We start from the raw sequence: 12862 nt of genomic DNA on the forward strand, positions 1-12862 counted from the left end.
TTTGTGGTGCCGTTTCAGAATACAAAAATCACTTAGTGTCAACCACAACAGCGCGCAGTCACATCGGGGATGACTTTCACTATTGCTATGCAATGAGAGGCAGGAGTGGCCAATGGTGGACACATGATGAGCCTCTTCGTGTTGACCTCCAGTGACCCCCGGTCAGTCCACTCCCGCGCGTCCAGGGACCTGAGCTCATGTCACTCGTGGGACTGAGAGGAGGAGGTAAATGAATCCCACTTCCTCCCTGAGACATGCGGCCGGGCCGGCGGCCGTTGCATCGCCCCTCTCTCCACATCCTGTCTGGCTGACACATGTTCGCGCTGGCTGGCCTGACCTTACGCTTGTCCAATGCAATGCTCTGCTACAAGCTCCCCGCAGAGAGAGAGAGAGAGAGAGAGAGAGAGAGAGAGGGGGATGAGAGAGAGGGAGAGAGAGAGAGCGAGGGAGAGAGAGAGGGAGGGAGGGAGAGAGACAGACAGATAGAGAGAGAGGGAGATACAGAAATAAAGAGGGAGAGAGAGAGAGAGAGGAATCCAATTTGCATAGAGTCTCCATATTCGTTACGAGAGACAAAGCTAAACCACTCAGTGACACCTGGTCCATGCAAAGCATCAGCTACACTTGTGCCGGGCAACACAGAGGGAATCCAAGCAGCAGGAGGACAGCTCACTCAGTCATCCAGTCACACATTACTCAATGGCCTCTCTCAGTGTATCTCTGTTTACTGACTCTGAGTAACATTCGCACTCAGTGACCGATTCAATGGACGCTCCAAGCGTGTCCTCACCCGTGCCACTCTGAAACTGGCAGACGTTGCCCGCCGCTTGTCTACTGATGACGTGCGACGCAGGGTTTGTGTTGTGTGTGTGGCACCAAAACAGATTGCGCGTGTTCACAGACATACAGGCTTAAAGTGTCCAGTGTACTCACGTAGTCGTGGAACGCCTTGGCTTCGCTCGAGTGCTCGCACGTCTCTCGCCTCTCAGGTGCCGCACAGTACAGGTCCCAGAACACGCTACGAAGAGCAAACAACACATCATGTCAAAAAAAATACAACAAAGTCTTTTTATGCTGTGGAAACCTATTACATCCCACCAAGATAAGCACAAGCATATTTAAACCTGTTTGTTACGTTTTCATAACAGGTAGCAGCATTTGAGATTTCAAGGATTCAGTCTAATGAGGGCCTTTTCTGGTTGAGTCACTATCTCCCTACATTTTTCTTTGACAAGTAAATGCAATGTAATCTGGCTTCGTTCACCTTCTGCACCTAAAACATTTTTTTTTTGCTGGGATCACTGCTCCCAACTTTCCATTTTAATTTGATTTCAAATCACGAACCAGATGGGGTGGCTAAGTGTGATGATGCTTAAAGCAACACTAAAGCACTTTTCCTCTGTCAGATGGACGCTATTTGTTTATCCAACTAACAACAATGTCCCAAGACAAGGTAGAGTATGTTGCATGATTTTATGAAAGCATGATGTATTGTGACGTCGAAGCAAGACAAATTTGTTGTTTCTTATGTCTCATTCCATTGAACAACAGATCTGCTACCCGATGTGGTAAACTTACATAGTGCGGTTATAGCCGATAGAAGGCCGCGAAGCGAATGCAAAAGTGCCGTTCACCCTGTTACGAGTTGATGAACCACTGAAATGATTTTGGAAACATTATTTTAAGGTACAAAAAAACCCTCTTTAGTGTTGCTTTAAATTAACAGTTTGTTTGACATTAGTTACAGCAATGGTGGCACTGTGGCAGTGTGTGGCTAAAGCTAAACGAAGAGCTACAAACACTAGCACCGCTAGCAAAATGTTGAAGAATTGAAGCTGGAGCAAATAAAAATGAATGTGTAATATTATTCATTGAATCAACAATGTTCCCTTACCGCCTATGGGCATATGTCAACTTGCACCAAAAGTGTTGAAGTGGGTGAAGCATAGCAGAGCCCAGAAGGCTAGTCCTGTGGTTTTGTTGAAAATGAACCCCAAGTCTACACCCATTTGTATGCACCGACTGGAAACAATCCCCTCTGGGGTGAGGCCAGGCTCAACTCACAGAGTGAATTTTGGGTCTGGTTATACCAGGCTAAGTGAAACTACCTGTGAAGGCTTCATTAAGAGGTGACTAAAACTGAGAGAGAGAGAGAGAGAAAGAAAAAGAAGCACACAATACTCACCACCACCATGAGTGTAGGAACCCAGGGGGCTCCCCTAATGTGATGTTCTTCTCCCATCTTATCTGGAGAGGGCAGAGAGAGAGCAGGTTGAGGGCACGGAGGACATGGGCCAAACACACACACACACACACACACACACACACACACACACACACACACACACACACACACACATGATGAAGGACAGCTGGGGCCAGAGTGTGTGTGTGTGTGTGTGTGTGTGTGTGGTCAAAATGCATGGAACATCTGTAGGTGTGTATGAGTAAGAGAGAAAGTGTGTGTGTGTGTGTGTGTGTGTGTGTGTGTGTGTGTGTGTGTGTGTGTGTGTGTATGTGTGTGTGTGTGTGTGTGTGTGTGTGTGCGTTTGTGTGTGTGTGTGTCTGTGTGTGTGTGAGAGAGAGAGAGAGTGTGTGTGTGCGTATGTGTGTGTGTGTGTGTGTGTGTGTGTGTGTGTGTGTGTGTGTGTGTGTGTGCGTGTGTGTGTGCGTGCGTGTGTGTGTGCGTACTGTGTCTGTGTGTGTGTACTTAGTGATGCTATGCTGACTGAAAGCAACTGCATGCATCGCCAGGAATGTGCTGAATGCATTTGTATACCCCTTCTCTCTGACTCACACACTTGATCCTGTGAGAGCACTAATACTCTGAGTGGCAGTAGGTGAAACCTGAAAGCGGTTGAAAGTCCCTCAAAACCCTGTGACGACGCCAATTTTTGACACCATCCTTTTTAACTGCCATAGCCAATTTGGTGAGGCTCCGCTCAGTGTGGTGAATGTCATGCATAATCTGTGCAATACCTACAGCATTTAAAACACTAAACGCTACCTAGATCATCTGGGCCCCACATTAGCTTCTTAATCAAACCGCATTACACAATTACTGTGTAAAGCGCCGTCCTTCGTTATGCCTTTCAGAGTTGAAATGTATTGTACGCAGTCCGATGACTCAGACGTAAACATAGGAGATTAGTATAGGAACCGTCATAGTGACTAAAGGCAGAAGAAGTGTCAGAGTTGTCTATTTTTCGAGGACAGAGGCACTCACACAATGTGCTTATGGTGTGACAGTACTGTTTTCTTGGGAGGGTGCCACATTATGCTAATGCTGACAAGCACACTATACCCGCGGAAAAGCTTTATGATCATTATGCTGTTGATGTCACTCCACACTCACTTTGCCAAGGACATCTCCTATCAGTACAATACATTAAAACTGAGCACACACACACACACACACACACACACACACAGCCTTATGGAAAACATACAGAAAGCTATAGTGGCATTTACATTTCAAGAATGAGGTCTCAAGCCGATAATCCTCATCACGCCAAAATAGCTGATTGTCTTTGCTGCTGTGAGAGTTTTACCAGTTTATAGGCATGCGCCACCTCGCATCCAATCCCATTAAGTGGACACCAAACAACTAATGTGTTCTGCTTGCTCAGCATATCGCCTGCATGTAATTAAATTAGCCGCCGAGGCCCCAGGAGTGCCCGCCCGCCCGCCCGCCCGCCCGCCTCTCTGCCTGCCGCTGCTGCTGCCTATGGGGCGCCGAGGATGCCTGGATGGCACTCCAGTAAAGCAGTCCTTACATACCCCCACCCCCACCACCACCACCACCACCACCACCCCCAAACCCCCAACCCCCCAAGCGTGTGGCTTACCTCTGACAGGAACGTCTGTGCTGACTTCTGAGCACCGACATGTAGCAAATACTCGTACACATAGAGCGCTAACCTGCAGGGAGAGATAGAGAGAGAGAGAGAGAAAGAGAGAGAGAGAGAGAGGGGGGAGGAGGAGAGAGAGTGGGGTGAGTGGGGTATGAAAAGCATCAGATGTGTCTGAGAGCTCTCAAGGCTGATCAGCTGCCGATCAGCACACATCTGTCACTTCCACCTCCAGCCTCTCATTACAATCATCACAGAACGCGCGTTGCATTCGCTTGACATCTCAACCGCTGGGGGAAAAAACAGTTATCAGAAATATTGGCTTATTCGTTTCGAATGTGATTACAAATCAAATGGGTCGTCTTGATCTATTCCAAAAAGGTCTGTTTACAGCTCGCCGCGGCTCTCAGAACTGATCCTCAGCTAACTCTGGGCCGGGCTGAGCTGGGCTGCCTGGCACCTCTCTGATCCAGACGTTAAGCAGAGCAAGAGCCCGAGCTGGGAAAAGGTCACGTCTGATATTGCCGCTCCACCGAAGCCGACTACTGAGGAGGGCCCCGGCGGTCGACGCGCAAGTGTGCCAGATGTAAGTGATCTATCGGATAACACGGGTCCGGGGGGAAATAACTTTTTACTGTCAGCAGGGCGTTGAAACACATCACTTTGTCTCAGCGGCGGACTAACTGACGGGTGGGGGGGGTGGGGGGGTGAGGGAGAGAGAGAGAGACTGGAGAACATTAGCAGGTAGGGCCTATTGATCAGCCGTGCTTTACTACTGTGGAGGAGATCGAGTTCGCGTCAGGACACCCTGCACCAACACACCAACACTCCAGTTTGAGCCTTCACTCCGGGGCATTTCTGTGCCATTACGCATCACTCTCCAAGTGCCTTATCTTTTTTTTTTCTTAAATTCTGTCGCACACATATTTGTTTTTGGCCTACCGCGACAAGACACCCATCGACAAAAAAAAGGACATATTAATTATTTACACACAAAAAAACACGGACAACGAGTCCATTAACCAGTTGTTTATTTACCTCTGATCCACTAGTATCTTTAATGTCTCTATAGACTTGGGCACCTTTGATGGAGTGAGGCGAGAGGGTCAAACAGTGGATCAATATTGCATGGAAAAACAGAGCCAGATGCTTTGATCAGCTCCTGCAAAACAGCATGATTGAGTCCCTGACCTGTACTCAGGAGGTTCAGAGAGAGCGCTTTCTGCTGCCCGCTGAATTATGGAAGAGTCCATCAAGCCGTGAGTTGACCTCAGTGTTATAATGCAGATGATCCATTAGTCGAACACCACCACAGCACAGCGCAGGGCAGCAGAAACACGAGAGCGGCTGCTTATGTCTCGAGGGCAACACACACTGTCGGTTTCGCGCCGATGCTCGAACCTGTGCGGATCCGTGTCGACACGTCTGTGGGTTAAACCCGCTCCCCATGTCTGGTCACTACGTCTCCATAAGCATGAAAAGAAACGAGAAACTTCTGGATGGGAGTGTGTCAAGTGTCTCTTATTGCTAGTCCTTGCGTCAGCTCTACAAGACGCGAGTCTCTCTTACAGGAGAGGCGTGCGGTGGCAGGCTCCCTGGCCCGTCACCGCGGGCAGAGTTCCCACCGCGGCCTCTGAGCGTGGGAGCTGGGAGCGACGGCTGCCGTTACGTCACCGGCGGTCCCGTGCCAAGCGGCGTTTCACGAGTGACGCTCGACCCGGTCGTTCACACGCAGTGCACGGATGAGCTCTATCAAAAACATTGGATCGGACGCTCGGGATGCCGAACCCATACACCTGCCATGATGAAGCCTCGCTCTATTTGAATTTGATTTTGAAATTCTGTTTAAGTTCAAAAAGGAGACAAACAACACAACTGGGCTGCAAAATCCCATTGCACATGTCCAGTTACACGGTCGACTGTGCCCACTCAGTGTCAGTTACCCACGGAGACATTTCAGTCTCTTTCCAGGTATGAGGATGGGTTAAGAGAGAGAACAAAAGGCACCGGGAGAGAGGGAGAGGAGACAATTGTACTGGAACAAAAGGATTGCGAGCTGGATAATAACTGGGGATACTGACGCAAATAGTGACAGAGATGAAAGGATCTGGGTGGGAGGAAGTGAAAGGGAGAGCAGAGCAGAGCAGAGGAGAGGAGAGGAGAGGAGAGGAGAGGAGAGGAGGGGAGGTGAGGTGAGGGTGTGTGTGCGTGTGTGGGGGGGGGGGGGGTGAAGGGGGAGGTACCAACTAATATCCAAAGGTCTGTAAACTTTTGGTATCGCCATGGTGATGGGTATGACAGGGGGGAGTGGTATGGTAGCGAGCGGGATGCCCCCTCCTTCCCTGCCCCCCCCACCCCCCACCCCCCCGCTGGGACAGTGCTCCACATAACCAGAATGGAAACGCTGGAGAGGAAAGATCCAGAGCGCAGCGAGAGTCCTCACTTCCCCCGCTTCAGTCCCCGCTCCACACACACACACAGCGACACAAAAAAATGTGGCTCACAGTATCTGGAGGGGATGATGAAACAACAACCCTCAAAGATTTATGTCCAAGTCTCATTGAAATGTACATCACACACACACACACACAACATATTCATATTGCTACAGCGAGTGAGAGCAAGAGTAATCAAATTTCTTGTTGTTGTTGTTTTGAAGATTAAACTGCTGCCATGTTGCAAAATTTTACACCACTACTCCAAAGCAGAAATCTCTACTCTTCAGCTTCAACATCCAACAGGCTTGGGCACCATGGGTACCATCACGACCACAGCAGCACTCTGAACTGACTGTGCAGACAGTGTGGCAACTCAAAGGAGAGCGTGTGGTTTGCCTTAGTTTCTCCCCCCCAAAAAAGTCAAACAACATAGGGGGCATGGAGGTGCGACGAGGGCGAGAGTTTCATAACAGAGCGGGGTGGTCTGAACGGATCAAAGGAATACGTGGGTGAGGGCACACAGAGAGAGAGAGAGAGAGAGAGAAAAAGAGAGCGATAGAGAGAGAGAGAGAGAGAGAGAGAAAGACAAAAAAGAGAACAGGTGACCCGAACGTGTCTACATGCTGCTTCAAACGCCTCAACAGTTCAGGAGAGAGAAACGGTTCCGCTGATGTTGTTCTGATTCCCGGGTTCGTTCAGTGGGGATCTAAAATATGCCCAGAAACATGTTCCAAGGTGTCTCTGAAATCATATTCACAGAGTCCAGTTGAAACAAGTCTCACAGGTTTTTTTTTTTTTCCGTTTTTTTTCAAATCAAAACAGAGCCTTTCTTTCATTTCTTCTCCCTTCGCTCTCTAACTGTCCACCTTAAAACTCCAGACTCCTTTTGCAGACTGCCCGGACATCAGTAAACAACTCCCCCCTCCACAGTCGCCCTTTTGGAGGACAACAGGGAGGTCTGTTCAAACCTAGCCGAGCAAAACAGATTGTCTGGTGTGCCGTGCAGGTAGTGGCTGTCAAGCTTTGTCATGTTCAGAGACAATAGAACTGTGTCCCTGAGGGGAGGAATAAGGAAATCCAGCTGGCGTTGCTTGGTGATGGTAGCAATCGTTCGGTAAAATATTAAACAAGGTAATCACACCATCACTTCACCAGATTTGATTGAGCAGAGAGGGAGAGTAGAATTGGGGGGGGAAGTGGGGGCTGATTTTGGCTGACTCACAGCACCTGAGTCAGGAGAGGAGTGTGTGTGTGAGAGAGAGAGAGAGTGAAAGAGAAAGAGAGAGTGAGACAGAAACAGAGAAAGACAGAGAGAGAGAGAGAAACAGAGTGAGAGTGAGAAAGAGAGAAACAGGAAAGGGTTGAAGAGAGAGCAAGCGAGTGAGAGAGTGAGAAAGAGAGGTCAGGAATATTTTGTGTCGCAGGCGCAGTAGCCTCTCTCCAATCTGCCCCCCCCCCTCCCCTCCCCTCCCTCCACCTCCTCCTCCACCCCCACCCCCACCCCCACTCCCTGCAGATCCCCTCTCCAGCCCAGGCTCCCATTATCTCCAGCAGCAGCCACACTCGGGCAAGCCGCAGCTCTGTCAGCCTGGGGGAGCACAGGCTGAATGGGCTGGACTGGAATACGCAGGAGCAGGCTGGGCTGGGCTGTGTGCCGGCCTGGAGTCGCCTGGACTGAACTGGCCCGTACTGTGATTCTGGACTGCAGGGGTGGACTTCTACTGTAGACTAGCCCACCGGGTGAAACAAATAGACTAGACTTCAGGATTTGTCCTGACTTCCTTGACACTACACTACTGGGCTTCGTCCAAGTCGACCAGAGTTTTGCTCCATTATTGAACTGGACATGAATCCTTGGCTTTGCTACTGGAATGAGCGATTGGACTGAAGTTGGAGCTGATCTCGCCTGGGTTGAACTGTCAGCTGAGGTTGACAAGAGCAATGGTGAAATATCTGTTATCTGTCAGGCCCTTCTGCCCACTCCTGCCTTCTGCCCTCCAACTACCCACCCACCCTCTCCCCACCCTTTTCCTCCCACCACACTCCGAAAAGCTGGGCAGCTGCAGACGGGCACATTGTTTTGGCATCAGCATCGCCATAAAGGAAAACACAACAACATAAAGCAGAAAGATAAATAGCTTTCGGGCTGCGTTAACCTCAGGGTTTGCATTAAGCTACGGAGCCTCCCACATCACAGAGAGTGGCACAGAGTGGCACGGCCCTTTGAAGCTGAAGTGGCTCAGAACAAGTGCTCAATGTAACAGGCTGATAGCACTAATAGCAGGGACAATGATGTGACAAATTGCTGGACCAGCTTTATGAAGATGCGTCTGTAAGTGAAAGCCTCAGGTAATGACTTGGCTCCGGAATAAACAGGCTGTAACACAATAATCAAACCGACATTAATTCTGTTCCATTTCTAATCTCTGACATGCTAAACACTAAAACATTGACAAGTGGCACAGTAGACTTCAGTTGATCCGATCTGCCAGATCATACAAGCTTACAAGCCAAGTGTTGACATAAGGTTTGTCCTTTTCATTTTTAAATATTATGTCAACACTGCTGAGGAGAGTAAGCCCTAAAGTAAATCAATGTCGTCCTGGGAACCAAGTCTTAACCCAAAACAGTGATCACTCATCGAGGCTACGCGAAATCAGTGTGGACAACTGACCTCAGATTACCCATGCCACCGACACAGCAGCAGGGTGAGAAACGACATGGCACGTAAACAGACGGTGGCATTTAGTGGCAGAGGTCAAACAGCCAAACTGACGTCTGCGCTCCTGATGTTTGCCTTTGATTTGCTGTATGCTCTCTGACTCAGCCTTCTAGCCAGTCAAAACGTTGAGTTGAAATGAGACAAAAGCAGCCGTCTAAACAGCAGCCAAAACAAAGATGTCAGTCGACAACTCAAACAATGCAGATGCAAAAAAAAAAGTGACTGGGCATAGAGGCTAATAAGGCTCTCTTGGCAAGACAAATGTCGTTTTTGATCTGATTTGACCATTACTGAGTGTTTTCCTCTCAAAAATGGAGAACAATACATGTGGCTAAAGAAGTAACGGGCTATCACTTCAAAAGCAACCGTGGTTTCCTCAATTAGACTTCAGTTGCATAAAGGAGAATCATAACAACTATTTTTCTGGTGGGGATAACAGGAAATGCCCCCAGCTTTTTCGAACGAAGAGGAAGAAGAGAACCAGGAGTCCATGACTTCCTGTAGAACACTAAATAAGTTCAGCTGTGAACTGGTGCATAATGAACACAAACTGAAGAAACAAGAGCGAGTTTTAAAAAGAGAGTTTTAGGTTGCATCCACACACTAAAGGCACTTTAATCAAAGGATCATCATTTGAAGCCTACTATTCTCTCATGATGATGCATGATGTATGATGCATCTCTCCATCATATCCACAGTCTGACAGAGAATATTACTAAATTAACTCAATTAATCAACAGTCAATTACTGTAATATTGATTGGTCCAAACATCTACTTTACAAAGACTTTTCCAGAGACATTGTCTGCAGGTTTTAATTCTCATTCAAAAAAAGACAGATTACCAAAAAATGAGCTCATATGGTGCCTATCGTTTAATGTACCACTGGACCCAAAATGGTATTAAACGCAAGGTGAGTTCCGCAGCCCCAGATTGTTAGTGGTTCATTCACCCCAATCAAAAGGGATTCATTCCAGAAAAGAACACTTGCAAACATGGAGTGACGGGGAGGATCGGGCCGCAGTTCTACAGCACTGCCTAAGCTTCTCTCCGTCACGCATGCTTAACCTTGCGCCGCTGTGTGGACGATGCCACTTGCATATTAATGTGGGCAGATATTACAGAAGTCTACTCTCACCCTTCCCAGCGTGAACAAGACAGTGAGGAGAGGAGAGGAGGGAGGGGAGAGACAGAGCAGTGGATGGAGAAAGGCAGACAGAAAGCAGGAGAGGGAGAGATAGAGAGAGGGGGGATAGAGAGATGGGTTTAGAGAGAAGTCAAGTGATGGTGACGGAAAGAAATAGAGAGACGACAGAGAGAGGGACAGTAAAAAGGTTGGGAACGTGCTGAAAAGACATGGGTGTTAAGACAGAGTAAAGTGATGACAAACAGGGCAGGGGAAATGCAGGAATTTACCAGAGAGAGTGAGACACTAATGTGAAGAGAATGAAAAACAGACTTCACTCCATCACAGCAATACACTCCAAAAAGCAAAGAGAGTGACACCTCAGATCACTGATCCTTGGGGTAAGGAGAGTTTTAAAGTGTTAATAGGATCAAGTGGTCTTTAACACCATACCATGTGGGCTAGAACCGTCACCGAGCTGATAAAGCAAGGCAAATATTTGCCAAAAATGTACAATATTACAATATTTGCGTATCCTGTCGCTTTCTTTGCCTGTTTGTTGGAAAACCATTGTCAAAACCCTAAAATCGATCAAAGGTGTAACTTCAACTTGTCAGGCTGTCAGTTAAGCTAAATGACAAAAGTCTACTGGTTGCATACAAACTCTATTAACTCTTCAAGGCTACATTAACCAACCTAAAAAGCTTGATGAACTTTTTTTTTAAAAAAATCACATCTGACACTATCACTGGGAAGACTGAAGAAGTCTTTCTCAAATAATGTATTCATTGTTCAGAGATTAACACCTTTGAATAATAGCCTAACAACCTCAGGCTCTGATAAGGCCTAGAAAATACAATGTCATCATCAATACCTTAAAAATAAAAATCTTCTTAACAGTAGGCCTAATGTGAAATTCTCCCACACATTCACAAAGTAAAAAAAAAAACATTTGTACTGGCACATTGCCTGTGAGTTTTACAGTAAAACACTCGTTACACAAGATCACCATATCTCTATTGTCAGAGTAAAAACATCGCAATGGTCCCATGCAGTTGTCACCGAAAGGGATGCTTGCCAAAAGTCCCCCAGTCCCTGCATTACATGAAGGAAGTTTGTTCTTCAGACTTCTCGCAACTGTCAAGCGGAAGTGAGGTAGGTAACCAGCGAAGCATTTCTCTGATTGACTGACAGATCATGGAAATAAAACATTTCACAAGTGTTTGTGCTCTTATCAACTATACAACAATAGCACAGCAGCCTGCATGGGTGATAGTAGAAGAAGTGAAAGCAATTTGTAAACACCGAAACATGACAGCTTTGAAAGGCTACTGACGGTTTTTTTTTTTTTTAAATGCAAGTTGGATTCTTTACTGAACGAACTAAACGATAGTTTCTAATCTCCAATAATGCATTCTTTATCCACAGTGCACGCACAGACTTTCGCTATCGCCTCACTTAGAAAAAAAGGCCACACAAAACGATAGCCATCATGTCACAATGTCAAATTCTTCATGCAGAGAACACAGCTTTATCACATAAAATTGTCATTCTTGCAAAATACTTGTCAATCAACTTTTGAGATAACACGACAAACGAGCCAACATGTCGTTACATAAAACTAAAGTGACAGCAAATCTGCAGACAGACAGTATGTTGAAGCCTATCTCTTATCCTGTCAGTTTAACGTCCATAACGTAGACAATATCAGCAAGTCTTCTTCAACGCGAAACACCACTAGGCTGGTAGGCTACAACATTGCACCTAGTCTGCTGTGGCTACTAGGCTACACATGTTGGGTTACATCGTAGGCTACGCAGCTTCGCCTACGTGAGATAACCAAGAAATGGTTTCCACTTCCAGACAATATCCATGTCATTTAAAGAAAACCGTCGTAATCTAAACACAGCCTAATTTCTGATACATACAGGCATACCTTCTGACACTGATGCCCATGTATTACTTGCAACCTGCCAGATCATGTAAACTATCATTATGTCCCGTTAAGCGCAAACTCAAAACGCACCTCTATACAGTTCGAATTCATGGAATGAAACTATATCAACTCACCTCTTCCCAGCATTCGCTACAATTACTCCATCACGAGCTGAAGAAATCCGCTAGATATGCCATAACTTGATTGAAACTTTTGACTGAACCCATATGCTTTTATGATGAAGACAAAACTGCGTGCATAAGTTTAAAATAATCTACACATGTCAACCGTTTTATTCACACAACTAATTTTCAAAATCGGCATTATCAAACAAAACCCTTGCATTGCCTCTGCCGCAACAGAAACTGTTGAATATCTTTATTATCTCAACTGTTCTCACTTTTCCAAAAGCTGACAACTGACAACAACTTTCTACAATATAACCAGCTCTTCTGTTTCTCCATTAAGGGTGCCGTGGTTATGCGGCGGAGTTTGGAGTCTGACCGCCCCGCTGTCTTCATTACAGTGATTTCCCCTCATAAATAAAACTTACTTTTCCCTGGCTTGGCTGTCGGACGGCACGTTGTTACTCTTGCCTTTGGCGTACATGCTTACAGAGAGCTCCGATTGTCACGCACCTGTCAACCCATCACAGCCTCCCCGGACACAACCCCGTCACCATGGTGACTGTGGGACCGATAGCTCCCATTGGACAACAGGCACAGAAGAAACGCCCATTCTGTTTGGTAACCCCTCTGACTGACACTCCTGGCCCCGCCTCAACTGAAAC

The 12862-nt window shown here is 47.0% G+C and overlaps 1 protein-coding gene across 6 annotated transcripts in view; it reads right to left on the minus strand.

Annotated features, from left to right (window-relative positions):
- The window catches only part of ssbp2b (single stranded DNA binding protein 2b), a 47784-nt gene extending 34985 nt beyond the window's left edge, over positions 1–12799 (minus strand). For 3 of the 6 annotated variants that reach the window (XM_062554036.1, XM_062554035.1, XM_062554032.1), the window contains exons 1-4: positions 12626–12797; positions 3849–3921; positions 2186–2247; positions 934–1018 (exon numbers count right to left, since the gene is read on the minus strand). In XM_062554036.1, coding sequence (XP_062410020.1) covers positions 934–1018; positions 2186–2247; positions 3849–3921; positions 12626–12681 — 276 coding nt within the window. In that variant the 5' untranslated portion in view covers positions 12682–12797. Of the gene's footprint in view, positions 1–933; positions 1019–2185; positions 2248–3848; positions 3922–8963; positions 9014–12625 lie in introns of those variants that run through there. The other 3 variants (XM_062554034.1, XM_062554031.1, XM_062554033.1) reach the window with 3 other exon arrangements.
- Between the last annotated feature and the right edge of the window lie 63 nt (positions 12800–12862).

The sequence above is a fragment of the Sardina pilchardus genome, chromosome 14 (assembly GCF_963854185.1).
Source record: "Sardina pilchardus chromosome 14, fSarPil1.1, whole genome shotgun sequence".
NCBI lineage: Eukaryota > Metazoa > Chordata > Actinopteri > Clupeiformes > Clupeidae > Sardina > Sardina pilchardus.